Source organism: Dromiciops gliroides, chromosome 3 (genome assembly GCF_019393635.1).
Source record: "Dromiciops gliroides isolate mDroGli1 chromosome 3, mDroGli1.pri, whole genome shotgun sequence".
Lineage (NCBI taxonomy): Eukaryota > Metazoa > Chordata > Mammalia > Microbiotheria > Microbiotheriidae > Dromiciops > Dromiciops gliroides.
The window spans coordinates 73,776,651-73,799,430 of record NC_057863.1 but is presented as its reverse complement, the minus strand read 5'-3'; the positions used below and the strand labels follow the sequence as shown (position 1 = coordinate 73,799,430).

At 37.8% G+C, this 22,780-nt stretch overlaps 1 protein-coding gene across 1 annotated transcript in view; it reads right to left on the bottom strand.

The window, feature by feature from the left end:
* Window positions 1–3,404: 3,404 nt before the first annotated feature.
* BARD1 (BRCA1 associated RING domain 1) overlaps window positions 3,405–22,780 on the bottom strand; it is a 140,366-nt gene continuing 120,990 nt past the window's right edge. Inside the window, exons 10-11 of the mRNA XM_043996068.1 lie at window positions 5,769–5,866; window positions 3,405–4,588 (exon numbers count right to left, since the gene is read on the bottom strand). Of these exons, the coding sequence (XP_043852003.1) occupies window positions 4,256–4,588; window positions 5,769–5,866 (431 nt within the window). The 3' untranslated portion in view covers window positions 3,405–4,255. The remainder of the gene's footprint in view (window positions 4,589–5,768; window positions 5,867–22,780) is intronic.

The following is a 22,780-nucleotide window of genomic DNA, read 5'->3' as shown; positions in this document are numbered from 1 at the left end:
AAACTGTTTTGTTTTTGAAGACTTCATTCAAACATCACTTTTTGCAAGACCTTTCTCGTTTCCCCTCTTAATTCCCTTCCCAGCCAAGGTTACCTGGTGTCTTCTTTGTGCAATGTCTGTTTGCGTATAAGTACCTCTCCCACATTAAAACAGAAGGTCGTTGAAAAGGGACTGGGTCTCACTTTTGTTTATGTCCAGCCCTCAGCATAGCACCTAGAACACAGTATAACAGCTGGATTGCAAAGATGTCAAGAGGGACTGAATAGGAGTTTGCAAGACTCGATGTGATGAAGAGCATTGACTGGCCGGGAGGAAAAACACTTGTACTGGGAGTCCCAGTTATGTGATTTTCTAGTTCTGTGACTGCAGGTAAGTCACTTGACCTCTTCTCTGGTACTCCTGACGCCAGTGCTAAGGACCTGCAATTCTAAAGCCCAATTCTGCGGCATTCTGTATGATGACTAAGCGCACAGAGGCACAAGTTCTCTAAGCTTCCATTTCCCTATTTATTAAGTGGACATAAAACTTGGACCGCTTGCCTACCTGTTGTTCAGTCATTTCAGTCGTGTCCGACTCCATGAATCCATTTGGGATTTCCTTGGTAAAGATACTGGAGTGGTTTGCCATTTCCTTCTCCAGCTCATTTTGCAGATGAGCTAACTGCCACCAACATTGCCCAGGGTCACCCAGCCAGTGAGCGTCTGAGGCCAGGTTTGAACTCAGAAAGATGAATTTTCCCCACTTCCAGGTCTGGTACTCTATCCTTGTTGTTGTTGCTGGTTTTTTCCTTTGTTCTTGAAGAAGAGCATGACATCGAGATGATGTCATGACTTGTACTGAATTGGTTTTAAGTGAAGGAGGCCTGTGAAAGTTTACCAACCTCATTTTCTCCTCTGGAGCCATCTGGGTCCAGTAGCAAGATAGAGATCAGGATGACTTGAGATGACTCTGGATGTTTAAGACAATTGGGATTAAGTGATTTACCCAGGGTCACACAGCTAGTGTCTAAGGTGAAATTTGAACTCAAGTCCTCCTGACTCCAGTACTCTATCCACTGAACCACCCAATACCTCACAATTTATAAAGCACTTGACAAATGTCTCACCTGATCCTCACAACAGCCCTGAGAGGTTAAGTGCTATCATTATATCCATTTGACAAAGGAGGAAATTGAGGCCCAAAAGTTAAGAGACGCTGGGCAGTGATGAGCCCAGATTCACACAGTTAACAATTATCAGAGCCAGCGCCTAAATTTCCTGGCTCTAGGACTGGTTCTCCACCTACTACAGTACCTAGTGGCCAAGTGCCCATATGAGTAACTGGAAGCATAGAGTAGGATATTTAAGGAAAAGGCTGATACAAATGCCAGCTAGCTACCTTTTGTAACTTTCATTAGTTTGGATTTTTTCCAGGTAAGGCTCTAGGATATGAGGATACAACCACAATTTCCCATTCCATGACATGAGCACTGTCTCTTCCCCAGTACCCTAACCAGTAACAGAGTAGTGAGTCTGTGTATCCCTCTTGTGTGAGTCTAGTATCTTGTAGCTGTCCTTGGTACCACCTCCACCTGGAAGGGAGCTTGATTCTTAAAAAGAAAGGCTAAATCTGAGATGCATTTTAGTACTGTCATAGTGATAAACCAGAGAGCTAACATTATTCAGAAAAACTACAAAAAGGGCAGGCTTTGTGTTAGGGGCTATGATAAAAAGAGTAAGGCATAATCATTGCCTTCATCTGGTTTATAGTCATATTATTTTAGAGGCAGATGGGACCTTAGGGAACATTATCTGACTAAGAGGCCCAGAGAGCTTAAAGTGATACGCCCAAAACACAGGGCCAGTTACCAACAAAGCTGGGTCTTCTGACTCTCAGTCTGGTCCTGGTGGCATGCTCAAGCATGCATCTAAATTATAAAATTACTGATACAGGCAGTACAACAGGAGCTTTCAAAGGCTGACAGAAACCATGTATCAGTGAAACAAAAATCACAGGAACTAGAAAATGAAGCTAATTATTAATGAACAGAGAAGACACAAAGAGAAAAGCCAGAATCCATGAATTAATGGATTGGAATAAAGGACTTCAAAAAGCAAATAATGAATCTTAGTAAGAGCATACATGTAGATCTGAAAGTAGCCTCAGAGGCCACTTTCCTTTTCTAGGCAAGGAACTCAGGGTCACATAAGCAAATATCAGAAGTAAGATTTGAACTCAGGTCCTCCAACTTCAAGAGTCACTACTTTTTCCATTGTACCATGCTCAATGGGGAGGGGGAGAGAGGGGGAGAAGAGATGCAATTTGTCTCAAATATAGCTTAACAGGTTATGGAAAAGATAGAAAGCTAGTTCTAAATCAGAAGTGACATCAAAGATCCCTCAGAGTCTTCAATTATTTAATCTAAATATGATCTCATCTCTTACTCTTGACCCAGCACAGTAGTGTTCATTATTCTCCATGAGAATGAATTTTTTTTTAGCATCTAACATGCCACTGACAGTGAAGAGGTAAAACTGAATGGATTCATTACCCAAGATTCAAGACAGGTTGTATTGAAAGGGCATATATTAGGTCTCTATAGCTGGTGTGCTTGGGAAAGAAGGCTGCTAACATAATATTTATAAATAAGAAAACACTGACTTTATATATAATTCCTGCTTTGATTAATGCAGAAACAGATCCATCTTAAGCAACACAGTTGATAGAACACTATTCAAAGAGTCCAAAGCCCCATGTGTGAATTGTCACTGCAAGACCTTGGACAACTCACTTAAAACTTTCACTTTTAAAAGATCACTATCTACCACACAAGTTGTTGAAATGGATCAAAAAAGGACAGATTATAAGGTATTATAGAAATATCAAGGATGGCTAGTCATCGGCTAAGTTTAAGGTCAGGAGGGACCTTGGAAACCCCTCATTTTGCAAATGAGGATAATGCTCCTCGCCAGCAAATGAGTCCAAGGATCTGAGTTTGAATCTTGGCTCTGCTACTTAGTATCTGTGTGATCTTGGGGAACTCAGTTCATTTTTCTCTGAGCCCTGGTTTGCTCATCTATAAAGGAGAGGGTTGGGCTAGGTGACGCTGAGAAGATTCTTAATCTGGGGTCCTCAAATCTGCTTCTTTCTTCTAATATTGTGAGAACTGTATTTCAATGTAATCTGTTGATTTTATGCATTATTCTGAGGGGTCCACAAACTTCACCAAACTGCCCAAGGGGTGGATCCCCAACAGAAGATGATTAAGAATCCTTACACTAAAGCCCCTCTCAGATTCAGACTCTAAACCCTATATGAGCTTTTGAATTAAATAGTGTATACAGACTCTAAGTATATCCCAAGTTTAAAAGAAAAAAATGTAGAGTAATTCATGAAGCCAAATAGGAAAAGATTTGAGTTCCAATTCTATTTATTATATAAAATCATCTCTAAATGTTATGACCACTGTTTATGACCTGACAAGAAATTAAAACTGAGATTGAAATGAGATTCACCAAGTGCTATAGAAACATTTTTCAGATATACAGAATAACTTCATAATATAAGTCAATTAATAACAAATCATTACATAAAAGGGCACTGGCTCACTGTTGATTTTCTCAACATACACAAGCACACAAATAACTGTTTTAGGATCTTGATTCCCCCTCCCCCCGCCAATAGTAAAATACTGACAGACAACCAAGTAAATAATAATAAGACCAAATGCATGAACACGTGGAAGGTCGACACAGACACAAGAAGAGATAGTCAAGCATTTAAAATCTGTGATTAGCTGGATCAAATATGTACTTTCTCTGCATTTTCACTCGAGCATTTCCAGAATCATTCTTTTCACAAAATTCCCTGCCTCCTGCATGACACTTAACTACTCATTATGGCAGGTGTGGGTTTTTCATCAAAGCCCATTAAGTGGCTTGACAGTAATGATACAACTTGCATATATCTCACCAATGGTTCTGATATATTCTCATTGATCACAGAAAGCTGATGATTTTAGTAGAATGCCATAATGAATACCAAACCAAAGGTCTCTTGAAGAAACACCTTTTCAAAGCATTCACAGTATCTAAATGGGAAACAGGGACTGAATTCTAATGTTCATCCATAAGCAATAACAAAATAAGATTTTTAAAATTTGACTCAGAAAAACCTTGTACGGTGCCAACTTCTTTGTAAGAAAGTGAGTGGTCAACAGTTGTTAGGTACGGATGCCATGTATCTGCCCCAACCCTGTTGGGGGAGGATGTGGCTTTCACTTGGTAACAGGAAGCACCTGAAATGACATCAAGCAGTCTATAAACCAGTTGGAAGGAGCCATCCAGACTTTGCCCTGACGGACCCTCTCTGGGTGATAATTAGAGAAAGCATCATAGATGATATACTGTGTGCAGAACCGCTGATCGGAGTCAGGTCTGGCATGGTACGACACCGTATTGATCGTCTGAGTCACATCACTGTCTGGTTTTGGCTTTCTATTGAGGATGTGCCCTCCAGATGCTCTGGCTAGCTTGATAAGCTCATCCTTGGAATGATGCTTGAAAGTTCCCTCAAAATAGAAGTAGCAGCCATCAAATAACTTTGGCAGCTGAAAGAAAACGAAGGGAAAATCTGTTAATGGGAAACTAACACACAAAGAGTTATGGGCTTTAGGCGAACAAGGGGAATAAAAGAAAAATTAGTGTCAGCTAAGAAATCAATTAATGAGACAATTGATCAAATGATACCTCAAATCACCCATGAATTTTTGGTTGAGGAAAAATGCAAGTATAGACAAGCAATCCTCATTTGTAAATTTTACCTCCAATATTTTAGTAAATTACCTAATTTACTAACCCCAATTCAAATTTTTTTGGATCTCATCTATAGTTTCTTATCCTTTTTGCACATGTAGAAAAATGCCTCCTCTCTCTTCATTATATATGTCTGTCTGTATGGACTGGGCCTGTCTGATGGAATTTGGAGTTTCAGAACACTAATCCAAGTCCTTTGGATTGAGAAATATCGATTGCAAACCTTTGGTTATACTAGAAATGACCAGGACAGAAGCTAGTAGGTAGCCCTCCCCCAACATGATCAAATCTGAATATCCATAACGCCACATTTTCCAGGGCTATAGAGTCAAGTAGGGGTCTCTAGGGATGCAGAGTCGCTCTTAATGGGGAGCTGAAGGAAGCAGGACTTCTAGGTTATTGGAATCAAGGCTGGTGGGGGGAGGACTCTGAGAATTCTTGGAATTCAGTTGACTGTCAAATGTTACTTGCTCATAAAAAAGCCCCCTCATGTTTCCCTCTTATGACACCTTCCCTCATTAAAGAAGTTTTTAGTAGTTGGTCCCTTGTAATTTTCCAACACATAAAAACCCAAATGGACAATGGAACTTCAGATTGCCTATTAAATGGGGACACATGGCAAAGAAGACATACGGCGATGAAATCCAAGCAGCAGCTGTAAGTCTTCTTCTGAGCTATTTCCTGTATTTGAGACTTACCTCAGATTCTGAAAGGTTTATGGGAATATCCGAGATGCCAGAAATCCATTAACGGTATGAAATTATTACCTTTTTGGATTTTACTGCACATCGTGACCATCTTTCAGAATCAAGTGCTTGAAATAAGCACAATTAAAATTTTAATCAGTCGACTCTACTTGAGGAAAGGGCAAGGACCATTTTTCATGACAGCAGTGACGGTAATATTAAGTGATGATGATGATATACACCATCATCAGAACAAAAACAATGATGAAACCTATGAGAAGGAAAATACCAGCTGTTCTCTGTTGAGCCTGCTTCTCTGTGGACCACCGGGCATTTCGTACTTTTCCTCTGGTTCACACATTCTGTTTTCTAGACAGGCTTTTACCCCTGGAAAGAGAGGAGAAAGATTAAGAAAAAAATCACAAGCCCATCGGCTGAGCAGCAATGCCTTTACCACAGATGTTTAACAGAAATCACATAACTGTTTGGAGGAGTTAATATATTTTTTTCTTTATAGCAATATTATTAGTTTGGTGCCACACTGGAAACGGAAATCTCATGTATTTAACAAAGCAGATCAGAGAGAGAAGCAATTTTCTTGGCTTGGAATCTCCTCTCAAGAGCAGTAAAACAAACACTGAAATTGGGTCTCTTTTCTGAAGTAATTAAACCACAATATTCTTTTAAGTGGAACACACGCACACATACACAGAGAGATACACATAAAAAGTGGTAATGTTAGAGTAATCAACCTAGCTTTCCGGTCTTTTTTTCTTCCCCCTTAAGAACCCCGTTTCACACACCTTCACTGATGCCTTCAAACATGCCAAAGACTCCTCATACTTAAAAAACCTTCACTAGACCCTACCATCCCCTCGAGATAATGTCCTATATCTTCCCAGTCCTTTCTCAAACTCCTAGGGGAAAGAAAACGAAATTTATACTCACTGTTGTTTCCTTTTTTCCTCTCAATTACATCTCAACCATTTGTAATCTGGCTTTCAACTTCATCCTACAACTGAAACTGCTCCCTCCAAAGTTACCACTGATCTCTTAGTTGATAAATCTGATAATCAAATCAAATCAAATCGGGGGCAGCTAGATGGCGCAGTGGATAGAGCATGGGCCCTGGAGTCAGGAGTACCTGAGTTAAAATCCGGCCTCAGACACTTAACACTTACTAGCTGTGTGACCCTGGGCAAGTCACTTAACCCCAATTGCCTCACTAAAAAAAAAAACAAAACACAAATCAAATCAAATCAACAAGCATTTATTATTAATTCAAGGCATTGTGCTGAATTCCTTAGGATAAGAGGAAAGGCAGTGCCCACTCTCAAGGAGTTTACAGTCTAATGGGAGAGACAATATGAAAACAACTTTGATGGTCTTTTCTCCATTTTCATCCTGCTCCATTAGACACTGTTGACAAGCCCTCTCCTCCTGGGTTTTGTGAAAATACCTTCTTGATTTTCTGCCTACTTGTCTGACTGTTTCTCCTTAGTTCATAGCCCCTAACTACGGGGAATCTCCAAGGTCTGATATAAATTGGCCCTTTCTTTGTTCCTCACACACAATAATCCACTGCCTATCCATGTATTTCTGTAATTACCTTTCTCTTGTCTTCCCTCCCACAAGAACCTAAGTTCCTTGAGAGAGAGAGAGAGAGAGAGAGATAGAGAGAGAGAGAGAGAGAGAGAGAGAGAGAGAGAGAGAGAGAGAGAGAGAGAGAGATTGCACCACTAATTCCATTTGTAACCCCAGTGCCTAGCCTAGGTCCTGGCAGATAGTAGGCATTTAAAATTAAATAAATATAAATGAATGAATGAATACTTCTTGGTTGGTTTCAGTCAAAAGGCCAGATAACCAACTCTTTTCTGTATATATTTCATCTCCTGCCCTTTGAAGCTCTGGTAAAGTAAGTTTTCCTTGTCTGGAATTCATTCTCTCACTGCTACCTCACAGGATGCCTGGGTTCCTTACCAGGTCTTGCCTGAGTCGTTTTCTACCCACAGTGATTGACTTTGTGCCCACAACAGTGCCTAGGCAGTTTCACACCTAAGAAGAATAGGAAATGGACCTGTTATTTTTCATTAATATAAGAAACAACCTCTCTACCAAAGGAAGTTGGCACCAACTTACAATCTTAGAGAACTGCCTAGATCAATGAGAAGTTAGGTGACTTGCCCCAGGGTAAACAGCCAGCATGTATTAAAGACTGGACATGAACCCAGGTCTTTTGGCTCTGAAGCTGGTCCTCCATGCACTACATCACAGTGTCTCACTATGTGTTGTACACAGTAGGCATTTCATATTTGAATTGAATAGAACCAATTTTAGAGAGAGTAGGAAAAATCCCACATGAACCATGAAATATTCCTCAAACTACTTTGGTTAACATTATTATTCTTCCCTTCCCTGAATATCCTGAACTCTTAAGAGACAATAATATTCATTGTGGCGGTAAATTATATACTCTCTTAATGTTGCCTACTACAAACCAGTGTTGTCTTATCTCTCTGATGAAAAGTAGAAAGCTACTTGAGGGGCAGAATGGAATCTTTCATTGTTTTTTTTTAATCTAAATATGGAATAATATGGCTTGCAATGCCCTTTGGCTATCAGAGGAAAGTGCTTTGCAAACTGTCAAGCTCTCAGTAGATGTGAGCTATTATTAATTTAGCACAGAGAAGAGATAGCTAAAGGGAGAGAAGCAGAAATAATACAGTTACATTGTTTGGGGGGGGTAGAGTGGGGACACAAAATTAGGACCAATGAATGGAACTAAGGATAGGAACTATTCAAAAGGGGACTAGCCTGCCTTGGAGGGGGGGGGGGGGCTTCAAAATGGTGTTGAATCACCACTTGCTGGGTATGTCAGTCAGTTAATCAGTCAACAATTCTTTATTTATTGTTTACTTGTGTGCTCAACACTTGCTCTAAGCATTGGGGAGAAAGTAGGTCAAAAAGCACCTCCTGCCCTGGAGAAGCATCCATTCTAATGAAGTTGATTATTTGTTTGTTTTAATGTACAGGTTGCACTCGATAGTCACAGATGTCCCTTCTCACTCCAAAACTCTATGATTGTGAAATGTGAACTCTAATTTGCCAAACAAAAAGAAATCCCCTCTCAAAAGCTGGGTAGGTTAAAAAAAAACCTAACGTCCCGCCTCTCCCAAGCTAATCATGTTTTCCTACTGGCTTGGATGTGGACTCCTATTTACCAGCTAAGTAGTAGAAGATGAACCCCAGCTTAGCCATTATTAGCAATACTCCAAGATCTGGCAGAGGGCAGGGGTTTTCCCTGCTTGAATGCTATCTGTTGGCAGCTAGCACCAACCCAGGTCTGGCAGAATTCTGTGGCTGAAATGTGACACTAAGGTTTAGACCAAGTGGTGCCAGATTTCAAATGCAGCTGCTTGCCACAACCCACCGGGAGGAGTTGTGGGTATGCACATGCCAGCACTCATCGCTAGTTCTGGAGGTATACTGAGGGGCCAAACTGAATAGCTTATGATCAATAACCAGTACTGGGGCGGGAGCGGGGGCAGGGGAGGGGTGGTGAGGGGGAAAGGCTAAACATAGGAGATTGACTATATCACCTACTACCATCTTTAACATCAGATAAGAAACAAGTTTAGAGCATGTTTCTAAAGGATTGCAACTTATGACATTGTAAGACCACTGGAATTGGAAACCACCCAAAATCAATTGTCTAAAGCTCTCAATTTTATATATGAAGAAACTGAGGCTTCAAGAAATTATGACTTGGTCAACTTCCCACTGATAATGGTAAAACAGGACTTGAACTCAGGCTGTAGTCATAATTAGCTCAGTGTCTGATACATATTAAGTACTTAAATGCTCACTGACTGATTTAAAGAAAGCAAGAAAACAGAACACGGCATTTATTTGCTTTTTAAAACACTAATTTAATTTCAATACTTGCTTTAATGTTTAGATTTAAATATTTGCTTTAAGTATTTAGATTTACATAAAATCTGATCAAATAATTATATAGATGCTTGTGATGGACTTTTTTATTTTAATATATTTTTGGAAATCAAAACATAAATTATGAATCTAACAGCTACATAATTCACATCTGACTTACAGTGACATCAAATTTAATCAGAAAGAAAGTCATGGCTGCAGATACAAACTCTTTTTTTTTTTTGCTATAGAACTGGAATTATGTACTGGCCCTGTGTTTATTTGACTGAAAATGACCTGCAGTGAAAAATGCCAATGATGAAAAGGTCTATGCAACTGAATCCTAATTTAGCATCTATCTGTCCACACTCAAACCCTTCAGCAAGACTCAGAGCATGAAGAACCATCCAGGAAGATGGAGCAATACCTGTTACCTCCGAAATACCTCAACAAAGATAAAGCAAATTCTAAGAAATCATTTAAGTCTTTGTCATCTATGCTGGCAAATGAGACGGTCCTCTGGAAATCTGGCAAGGCTCTGCCTTGTGAACCAGCTGTGGAAAAATTATTAGACTAAGGCACTGCAGCCATCACCGAGCTGCTCACTAGGGAACAGGGACCGTCCAGATGGTGGTTCACAGGGTTCCTGACCCATCAGGAGAAGGAAGCTCCATTGGTAAAGAAACAGAATGATTACCCACCCCCCCCCAACCCCCAAAGTGCTTTTAGAATCAAATGCATCTCACAACCAGGATTCAAACTATTGTTGGTTGAGTACAGGCCACAGACAGTTCACTGCAAAGAAAAAAAACGGCAGGTTTTCGGATCTGGTATCACAAAGCCAGGACAAGAAAAGAGAAGTTTCGTCAATTTGCATAAAGTGTCTTGAAGGAAAAACTGAGCCAGATTCTTCAAGATCCTGAATGTGGTACTGCTCTAGTCCTTATTTCCCCATGATCATCATCCACACCTATAAAGATGATCTGTGATATCTCTGGGCTCCAAAATGCTAAGACACCATGGCTCTAGTTTACTCTCAGTGTACAGATGAGAAGACTGAGGCCTAGAGATGGTGAATGACTCAATCAGAGGACTAACGATAAGGATAAAAAAACAATGATCAGGGCAGCTAGCTGGCGCAGTGGATAGAGCACCGGCCCTGGAGTCAGGAGTACCTGAGTTCAAATCCGGCCTCAGACACTTAACACTTACTAGCTGTGTAACCCTGGGCAAGTCACTTAACCCCAATTGCCTCACTAAAAAAAATAAAAAAAAAACAAAACAAACAAACAAAAACCAATGATCAAAATGCTCTTAATTACCACTAGAGCTATTTCTCTGGGAAACCAAAGAAAGAAATATAAGAACTCCCGATGCTCCAACTTCCCAATTATAATAGGGTTGCTGATTTCTCATGTCTTCAGCACCATTAGGAAAGAATGGAGGGATTGGCACTAGAGGATTCCCATTCTGTTTTTATACTTCTGGGCAGATTCCTGGGATTCCACATTCTGGCCATCTGTATTCCCTTGAGATGTCCCAATTTTCAAGGCTCTAGGAGCTATGGTCAAAAGAAACGGAGAACTAGCCACTCTTCAAAGGGAAGCAAACTATGATTATGTGGGGGAAAAATCAAAACAATGCTCCAAGTCACTAATAACAACAGAAATGCAAATTCAAACAACTCCAAGGTTCCAATGCATGACCATAGGACTGGCAAAGATGACAAGAAAATGAAAATGATCATTGTTGAAGGGGAATTCGGAGGACAGATATGGTAATGCAATTTTGGTGGAGCTAGGAATCAGTCTAAGCATTCTTGAAAGGATTTTGGAACTATATCCAAAAAGTCATTAAACTGGGCACATAAAGATCACAGGAAAAAGGAAAATGACCCATATACACAAAAATATCAACATTTTGTTGTTGCTGCTATATCAAAGAACTAGAAACTAAAGAGATGCCATTCCATTGTATGTAAACATAATGGAATATTAACAAAAGAAATGGAGTCGGAGAAACCTGGGAAGACTTGGATGAAGTAATGCAAGTGAAGCAAGCAGAATCAGGAGAACATGGCGACTGTAAGACTGTAAATAGAAACTCTGAAATACTTAAGAATGTTGATCAACATAAAGAGCAACCGTGCTTCTAAGGGACTGTTAAAGAAGCAAGTTTCCCACCACTTGACTTAGGCAATGGACCAGCAGATAGTGACTTACACATTTGGAGGTGGATTTGACAGGCTAGACTTTTTTTTATATATTTAGGGAGAGGAAAATGGGGGAAACAGGGAAGCTAAGGGATAGAGATACTGATAAAAAAAGAGGATCAATAAAACATTTTTAAAATGAACAGGAAAAAGCAGAAGCAGGTTCAAAGATAAACAGTTCAAATGAGACAGCTTTGGACTAATGTGCTGAATTTGGCATATACTTAAAGAAACAGCTGTACATAATGGAGATCAATAGTTTCCAATAAAATCCTCTTTTCTGTATATGCAAATGTCCACATTTGCTTGTGTTTGTTGAGTTAGGAATAACAGAAAATTATATTTGTATATGTATAAGTATATACATATGCATATACATACACATGCATGTATATATGCATATATGTGTATGTCACAATACATATCTATCTCTATATAAATACCCCCCATATCTCCATATAAATATACACAAGTCACATGGGGATTTCCTTAAGCAACCCAATAGTTCTGAGAGTAGGATTAGGAGCTGCCTCAAAAATGAATGGGCAGGGAGCAGCTAGGTGGCGCAGTGGATAAAGCACTGGCCCTGGAGTCAGGAGGACCTGAGTTCAAATCTGAACTCAGACACTTGACACTTACTAGCTGTGTGATGCTGTGCAAGTCACGGAACCCCAATTGCCTCACCCCAAAAAAACAAAAAATGGGCAGAAATCAAATTAAGGACTGTCCTGATAGGCACAGAACACTCTATCATGTAAGATTTCCAGGTCTGAATCAAAAGATCAATCATCACAAATGTATCAAGGGACTTATTATGTGCCAAACACTGGAAAAACAGACAAATATGAAACAATTCCTACCCTCAAAGAACTTTCATTCTATTGGGGGGGGACAACATTTATATAAATAAATATATGCAAAATGAAGATAAGAATTTTATTTGGGGGTCAGGAGAGAAAAAAGCAGAAAAGGCTTCCTCTATTCTTGGCATTAAACATCTCTAATTAAAGCTTTAAATCTGAGAAATACAGAAAATAAACACCCAATATGACTAAGAACCACTTTTCATTAGAAAGGGGTTCAAAGAATCTGAAGTTTTCGAGAAATACAATCTACAACCATACTTAGATTAAATGCTCTAAATCACTAATAATAAGATAAATACGTAAGATAATACATGAAAACAATGATGAATTATCTCATACCAATGAAACAAACTGATGGCACTGGGATTATGATAAGGTAAACACAAGAATGCTAAGTTGATGGAGCTGTGAAGTGGTCTAACCATTCTAGAAAATAATGTGGAAATTAAAGTTACTATATGGAAGGTTCAAGGAAGTCAATGACAGAAAGTGGCTATTTATATAACAAAACAAACATCAGAATACTGATAGCAACACTTTTTTGTAAAAGGAAAAAATTGAGGGGGAAAAGTATACACCTATCAATGGGGAAATGGCTTTACAAATTGTGACACATGCTTAATGGATTATCTTGCCATAACAAACAACAAATACAATGTATTCAGGAAAACATGGGAAGACTGGTATGAACTGATGTGAAATATATAGTAGATAGCAGAGCCAGGAAAATAATAATGAAATGATATAAAGGAAACTATCAGTAAAAGAAATGAAAATTGAAGTTAATACATTGATCAATCTTGGTTCCAGATGGCAGGTTGACCCACTTCTCTCCTCCTGGGAGAAAGGTGATATAAAGTGTTGTATAAGCTGTCAGATGGACACCACCAAGTTGGTTTTGACCAACTTTTTCTTTAAAATAAGGGAGGCGGGGCAGCTAGATGGCGCAGTGGATAGAGCACCGGCCCTGGAGTCAGGAGTACCTGAGATCAAATCTGGCCTCAGACACTTAACACTTACTAGCTGTGTGACCCTGGGCAAGTCACTTAACCCCCATTGCCTCACTAAAAAAAAAAAACAAAACAAAACAAATAAAATAAGGGAGGCTTCTGTGGGGGACAGGCAAGAGTTTATCGGGAAATTATTGTGGCATACAAAACCCACCAAGTGTCAATAAACTCCACTAACATTTTTAAAAATAAAAGTAAACAATTATTGTTTCAGATAAAAATCAGTTTGAGTCAGCCGTCTGGGACCAATATAGCTAGAAAAAAGTCCAGATGGAACTTCCTTATGTATTCTAAAAATTGCCAACTAAGTTGACATCCTTTAGTATTAGTAAAAGTATATGAAGGTGCGGGCAGCTAAGTGGCACAGTGGATAGAGCACCTGCTCTGGAGTCAGGAGGACCTGAGTTCAAATCCGGTCTCAGACACCTGACACTTACTAGCTGTGTGACCTTGGGCAAGTCACTTAACCCTCACTGCCCAACCAAAAAAAAAAAAACAAAAAGAAAGAAACAGTAACAAGAAAAAGTATAAGAAGGCGATCATTTGGGTTTTGGATGACAAAGGTGACTACATTCCTGATATTTATACACTAATGTGATAATGGAGCAATTAAGAGTTACTATGGAACATGTCTTTTTCCAGGAAGTCAATTTTCTGTGTGTAGACATTTTAAATTGCAAAACTGACTGCCAATAGGGGATGTCTACTAAATCAAAAACATTGTCAATTAAGACTGGTCAGAATATACACCTTTTCTATTTATATATATAAAATTTGGGGGGCAGGGCAATGAGGGTTAAGTGACTTGACCAGGGTCACACAGCTAGTAAGTGTCAAGTGCCTGAGGCTGGATTTGAACTCAGGTCTTCCTGAATCCAGGGCCGGTGCTGTATCCACTGCGCCACCTAGCTGCCCCCTATTTATATATTTTTTAAGTCCTCTTGGAGGAAATCCTTTCTTCAAGCCAATTTCCATTAGAGGAGAATACCACCTTAGTACTGTAATTTTATAATTGTTGAGTTTGGTCCTTCTCTATGTTGTATCCACAGGCAGCAAACAGACATAAACATTTAATTATTACAATTTAAATCAGGAGTTCTTAACCCGATTTGGGTCATGGACGTACCAGATTTCTAAAGACAAAATTTCCTATAATTTCCCATAAATTAAAATGATAATAATTACCACAACTCCCAAACGAAGGGAACGGAAATGCCAGATAATTTAGGGAGCAGAAATTGAAAAACACATCATTTATTTGTCTGTATTTTCCAACTATGGATGAAGAGAATGGAAAGAAGTAGGAAAGAACAAACTAATTACAGTCTTATTCATCTTTAGACATTCCTATCCTGCCCCAAATGATTGAGAACAGCAGCACTCCCTTTTACCAGGGGATGACCCTCGGGAATACAAGACGACTCACTGCTTTTTCATTTTGGATGCTAGGGAACATTATGTGAACTTTTCAGAAAGTTTAAAGCTTCCTCAAGTGGGCTTTTACTTGGTTCTGCCAAATTAGGAATCCAACAGAGATGTCATAGAAAATTTCAACACCTGCACATTATTTTCCTGTAATAAACAAAAGGTGTCAAGAGAATGGATATTCCCCACCTTGGGGAAAGGTGCTAGGTACTCCTAAGTTGAGTAGGAAACTAAGGAATATTGATCTCCTCAGTGGGGGATACTCTTTAACTCAGAGCATTCTTTTTCTTTCTTCTTATAACAAGGGATTTCTGGTTTCACAGAATGAAGCAGCTGTTTGAGTCGACTTTGGTAAGTTGACTTACTGACTCTTCTTTTAGGTTCACTATAGCTCAATTAAAAAAAAAAAAAAGAGCTACTGGATCCTGCACTGATAAAATCATATAGAAGAATAGGCTCATACTATAAGAATGGGAAGAGACTGTAAAAGTCCTCAAGGCCCAAACTCCTGTCTTACGAAGGAAACTGAAGCCTAGAAATGAAATGAACTTGTTCAATCAAGGTCACACAGGTAGAAAGGGGCAGGGCTAGAATTTGAACCCAAGTCCACTGGCTCCATATTCACTGCTCTTCCTAATACAATACATGGATAGAAAAAGACCTTAAAAACAAAACACACACACAGACACATTGAGGGGAAAAATAATATTTTTAGGTGAAACAAGTAATTCTAAAAACAAAATTCCAGATCACTCACAAAATAATAAAATAAAAATTTTTACTAAATTTCAAAATACCATATGAGAAACCCTAGCAGTATTAATGATTTCCTTCTCTTAAAAAAATTGTAGAAAAGGTCTATTGTTCCAAACTTAAAACACCTACTTATATCAATTTTCTTTGACAAAACAGATTTACCAAGAAAGAAAAAAAATGTTAATCATAGAATGAACTGAAAGAAAAAGGAAAAAAATAAAGTCTTTTTTAGAAGATTTTAGAATAATCTTAGAAACCAAGGTGAGGGGGTGGAATGGGAAGATTATATTATCTTTTGGCTTAAGTTGGTTAGTCAATATTCTAAGATGAGAAAGAAACCAAAATTTACTTCAAAAGTATGCACACATGGTAACACATCATTTAATTCAGATTACTTACTGATTTTGCCCATTCAATCAAGTGACAAATACTGTTAAGCACCTACAATGTTAAGCATCTACAATGGGACAAGGCCAATGCTGAGTTGTAGGGGTACGAAAAAAGACAAAAGGCAGCCCCTTGTACTCAAGGAGACCACAATCTAGTCACTAGTAAAAGGAACTATTTGGGGAGAGAGACATTTTAATAAATTCAATGGGGAAAAAACCCGACTTTCTAAATTTACTGGGAGGTCAAAACATTCAATTTCCTGACAGATGGAAGACTTCTGACATGTTTTTTGGGAACATTCTGTAACTGGATTAAAAAAGGTGCTTCTCTGAAACATACCACATCCAAACTTTAGGATAACATAATCCTCAGAAAGATTATGTTCTCCCAACTGGAATTAACCCTCTTTTCCAGATTTTGAAATAGGAGATAATTTTTTAAAAAATTCAACCCAAAAGCTTTCTAGATTCTCATTTTCATATCATTACAAAAATGGTTTTATCATTCAAAAGAAAAAACAGAACATAAACAAGGCACTATTTAACATTTTCTCTGTGAATACAGTCTTGTCAGGATTTTCACACACATACACATCATTAAAGTTCTCTTTCAAGTGTAGCTTTTCTACTTAATTTTTCTATATTTACCTCAAACATAAAATAAAATGAAAGCTTGCCTGTTTCTTCTTCTTCTTTTTTTAAATTCCCAGTAGCTGAGATAAATGTTTTTGGTTTATTTATTTATATTGCTGAAATATTACTTCCTCGCCCAAACATATATTTCAGCGAAACAAAAGTATACCTTCATCTCTTGCTAAACTCATTCACTCAGTGGACAGACTTGACCCTTTTTGCCAAAGCAGCACAAAACACAATGGCATACCCTGTAATTGCCTCTGCAAATTACAGGGCATCATTGGTCAATACTCTCTAAATAAGAGAAGGTTTTACAGGAACAAGCCCCACTGCTCAGAGAGGAACAAAAAGCTTTGGAATTTGCCAAATGCACATTTTCAAGTGGGTCAGTATCTTTCTAAAAATGCATTTTTTATTTTAGCCTATTTACTTTTTAAATTTCCCATTAAATGTTAAGATGCTGACAGAAGCTGTCATTTTTCAGAAAAACAGAGATGACCTACCTACCCTATTAAAACTAAGAGTGTCTTTTAGCCCAGATGTATTCTTGATCATGTCTACCCTCTTTCATGTTAGGCTTCCCTTTCCCTTGATCACAACACTTTTTAGGTAAGCCATACAATTCCCCAAACACTGCTTAATTCAAAGTCATTAATTCATCTCTACCCACATCAGTGATGACAGTTGTCTTTGCATACTAATCTAATGTAGCTTGTGGATGGATGCAAGGACTAGAGTAATTTTTTTCTTTTTAAACAGAAGCTTTTTACCATTTGGAAAGGTAATTGCTTAAGAAAGGGGGAGGGAATAAATAGTGGGGGAAAGACACAAGGTGGGAGTCCTGAGACCCATCCGCTGCCACTTAATAACTGTACAACTTGGGCAAAGTAATTTCTCTTTGGATTTTAGTTTTCTGGTCTATGAAATGGAGATAATGTAATAACATTCTCCCATGTGTCCAATGGAGGAGGGATGGATGTACATTTTCTCATCACTCTTTTTTTTGTGTGGGTGGGGGGGAGTGGGGGGGTTGGGCAGTGGGGAAGATAAGCATGGTCATTCTAATTACAGTGTTCAGCTCTGCGAGTTTTTGCTCTTTTTATTTACATTGTAGTCATTGTGCAGACTATTTTTCTTATCACATTTGAGTCTTTCCATGCCCCTCTAAATTCTTTGTATTCATTTCCTACAGCACAGTAATACTTGGTAACATTCATGTATCACCATTTGTTTAGTCTTTTGCCACTTGATGAGTATTGAATTTTGTTTCCATATTTTGCTATGATGTTTTTATGAACATTTTGGTGAATATGAGAATAAACTTTATATCTTTGATCTCCTACAAGTACATGCTAAGGGAGATTTCTGGGTCAAAATATATGATATTCTAGGCATTTTCTTACCATAATTCCAAATTGCTTTGAACAATGGCTTAACCAACTCATAATTCCACAATGTATTAGTGTACTTATCTTTCAACATTTCCACCACTGTATATACTTATATTTTGTTATCTTACCAATTTCCTGGGTAAAAGGTTTTGAAAACTCAGGGTTGTTTTGAATTAAAATTTCTCTTATGATAATTATTTAGGGAAATGTTCATATTTATACTTTGTAAGTCTTCTTTGAGAACTGCTGGTAGAAATCCTTTAGCCGATTATCCAATGGGGAATGATTCTTGATCTCACAGATCTGTGATAGTTCCTTAGAAAAACCTGGATAGAATGTCTTTATCATATATTTGATACAAAAGTTTTCCCTTAATCAACTGCTTTCCTTCTTATCCAAGTTACACTGATAATTAGTGTTGTTTACAATTTAATAAATCAAAAATCTTACAGTATCTCAAAATATGTTTCATATAATCAAAATATACCTATTTTACCCTTTATTATTGTTTCTACTTCTTGTATGGTTAAGAACTCTCCAAGTAAGAAGAGCTTATGGCAGGAAGAAAAAAAATTCATGGAATTCTACAGTATGTAGAAATATACAATATACTACATGAAGGGTATAGGGTGAAATCTTTGCTCTTGGCCCCCAAATAAAAATTTTATAGTTAACTTCTAAACTGAAAAATTGGAAGAACACAAAATATCTATTTTGCCAAATGTAAGAGTTGCAGATAGATCCGAATTCTTTAAAAATACTCCAAAATTATCTATCACAAGGCTGTGCTGGTTATCTGAAAAGCCGCAGTAATGAAATGGTAGCAGTTTCAAATCATAAAAGCTGGGGGCAGAATTAGAAGAAAAGAACATCTGAAATGCATATCGTTCTCCTCTAAAACTCAATTTCCTAATCAAACCATGTTTGGAATGCTTGTAGGCATTTCTATAGTGGAAGCCAAAAGAATTTAAGTATATAATATAGTATTATGTATTTTCCACTACTGGTCCAATCTCCTCCAAAATGAACAATGGTCCCTGACACAAGGAAACACCAGATTTTGCCATAATCAAATTACATTTCCTTCTGCAGCCAGGAGCTTTATGATGATGTCACTCGGTTTTAAAAAAGAAAAAAAGCATGCAAAGAAATGCAGGGATGGTGAAAAACTAGCCACTCACATAAATGTGACAATTTTACAATTTTAAACAAATGGGGGGAGGCAGTGAAAGGGTAAAGAAATCAGTCAAGTGTCACAAAATTCCATAGTTGAGAGTAAATGAAAATCAAAATAATGACTGAAAATATAAAATCAAAGCTAATGGTCCATCCATGATATCTTTACTTGTATCTAGGCTTTACAGACCACAGAAAATGATTAAAATAATATTGTCATAGGCCATTAGGTTTTATGACTGCATGTAAACCCCATTTAATGTTCATGTACTCTTCCTTTACTTTTTAAGCCAAAATTCTAATTACTAATCTATGTATATTGAAAACCTCTTTCCTTACACAATAGAATACATTTAATATATTTCAGCTTAATGCATATTGATGAGCAAACTGAATTCTACTATGAAGCAAGCTGCCGAATTTCATCACAAACATTATTAATTATAAAGTCCAGCTAAATACAACTTATTAATATTAATCAGATTCAAAATCTCAATAAATTTACTCCTTATTAATGTACAGAAGAGACTATATTGAAGGAATGCCTTTAAGAAATAGGTGCATGCATTCACTTAAGATTAAACACCGATTCATGTATGAAATCAAGGAAAAGTAAAAGGACTTCAATTCTATTTAGCCTTCTATTTTAGGAGCTAATAGCCACTGCCTTAATTAGGGTCATTACTGTATGAAAATGCGTTTGGCCAGTCTCACTGGTATGGAAGATCAGGTGCACAATACTGATGAAATACAAACTGTAATTTCAAGTACCAATGGCCCTCATTTAGGCAAAAAAGTTTTATACAATTACCATTTTGAATAACAAGATAACAGCATGAATTTATTGACTACTAACAACCCAAGTTTAGGCTTTTCTTCATCTCCCTCACATAGACGCAACCATCTTCTATTAATAAAGTTGTGTTCAGCAGAATTTCACAAATTTTTAATTTAACAATTATTTTTCACAATGAGATTTGGCTTATTTATCAATGAGCTTTAAGAGAGCTTGGCAAAGTGTATGCCGTTAGGGCTCTCTGGGTTCAAATCCCACTTCTGGCACCTACTAGCTGGGTGATCCTGACAAAGCAACCTAACTCAATCTCTTTTAAACCTCAAGTCAACTCTTTGAGACTATAAATTGCATACACCTTACAGAGGGAGTACCCTGTCTTCTCACTCTATGATTGGTTAATCATATATCCTTTGGGATCAGGTCCCTGCCCTCAACTTTGGAGACTAGAGCCCTCTAAAATATGTGAACTAGGGGCAGCTAGGTGGCGCAGTGGATAAAGCACTGGCCCTGGATTCAGGAGGACCTGAGTTCAAATCTGGCCTCAGACACTTGACACTAGCTGTGTGACCTTGGGCAAGTCACTTAACCCTCATTGCTCCACGAAAATAAAATATGTAAACTGCGAGCACAGGTGATTTAAAAACCATGAGCTCTCTATATCAATAAAATCTCAGGTCCAGATGAATATGTATTATTTGCATATTGAAATACTATTATATTATTTGATTATTGTATAACATTTATAAAATATTTGTAGATTTTTGTCCAGACTATTACTCCTCCTTTTCTGCAATGTATAATCTCTGAATGTTGCTTGGATGTACTGAAAGGTTTTGAGTAGCCATAGATCCCAAGGATCATACTCTGGATATTTCAGAGGCTCAGGTCTTCTGTACTTTAAAGCTAACCCCTTATCCACTATACCATACAGTATCTGGAGTGTGTTTTAGGGGTGTGTGTGTGTGTGTGTGTGTGTGTAAACTCATTTTCAGTTGCCTCATTGATAAAATGAGGGGATTGGTGCAGATGAGCTCTCAAGCCCCTTCCAGCTCTGTATTATCTATATGATCTTATGATCCAATTGTAATCTATTCTGATTTGCAAGGTGGTCTTTGAAAACCTAAGGCTGCCTAGTTATCCTAGTTATAGTCACACTATGATTCAGGGAATGACTTTTGTTTTCGTCTTTTCAGACAGCCTAGAAAAATCTGGTTAAAATTAGAATTGTGCTCTTTTAAAAATGTCATGGCATTCTCAGATTCCAATTTAAGAATAAAACATTGGAGGGAAGGTACAAACTTGTTAACTTGGATTGGAGGTGGTGTGTAGAGTAGGTAATGTGCTTCTTCCTCATCCATATAAACAGCTAAAATATACTCATTCTTGTTCTATTCTATGTAAATTTACATTCTTTACAAAAAGAGAGTAACAGATTTATGTTGTATCTGAATCCAATGTGAAAACGCTTTAGTCTAATTTCATCTCAACTTCTTATTAGTTTATCTAACCTCCCCGAGCTTCAGAAAATGAGTGTTGGATGAGATGGTCTCTGACATCCCTTCTAGCTCTAAACCTATGATGCAACAATCTAATAAAAAAAAATGGTGCCCATGAGTTCTCTGGTTCCAATGAGGAAAAGTAGAATTGGATTAGATATAAAGAGAAGGAAAAAAGGGATCAGATAATAGTAAACAACCTTTATGTAATACCTTAAAATTTGCAAAGTCATTTACATACAGTATCTCAAAACGTGAGCCTCTCAAAAGTTCTGTGAGGGAGGCATGATTATCCCTATTTTACAAGTAAGGAAACTGAGGTTCAGGCAAGCTAAGAGATTTGCCCACAATGACATGAACAGTTAAATGTCAGAGATGGTTTTTGATCTTGAGTCTTGTTGGGACTCCAACAACGCCCTTCATTTTGTTTGCCATGGTGCCTCTAGAGTTACAGGAAGGCACAAGAATTTGTAATAGAGAAATGGGTTAATAATACTAGAATCATTTTATCAATGACAGATTTGCATCTATATGGGATGTTATAAATGTAGTCCTGTCATAATACAGGAGAATAAGAAAGATAATCTTTTTGAGGTTAATTCTAGCCTGTGATCCTACATAGTATCTGTAAGCTCCTCTTTTTGTGGGAATTATAGACCAAAAGGAATTGAATTAATTCAAAGTCAATCCCATAGATAGACTATTAGTTGCTCAAATTCAAGGCTGAAATCTCTAGAGTTCTCTATCATAAATGTGAGCTCTGGCACACCGATGTTTGGAGGTGACTGTCAAGAGGAGAATTATCCTAACTCATCTCTCTTCCTCTGTAGACTAATGATGATGAAATGGGATGGCTGCCACTACAGTGGTATGTTTTTAAATAACAATACTGATAGAGTGCAGCACTTCAAGGTATGCAAAGCACTTTGTCTCATTAGATCCTCACAACCACCAGTAAGGAAGGTGTTATTATTTTCATACAGAGATGAGAAAGTAGAGTCTGACAGGTGAAGCAACCTGTCCAACGTCACACAAAAACTAAGAAAGGATTTGAATCTAGGTCTTCCCAACTCCCAAGGCCGATGCTCTATCCACACTGAGCCAACTAGCTATTTGATATAAACAGAAATGACTGATCTTGTTTTGGTAAACAACATGATTAAAAAACAAATCACGACTACTGAACAGATAAAAAAGAGAAGTCGTGAATCATCCCTA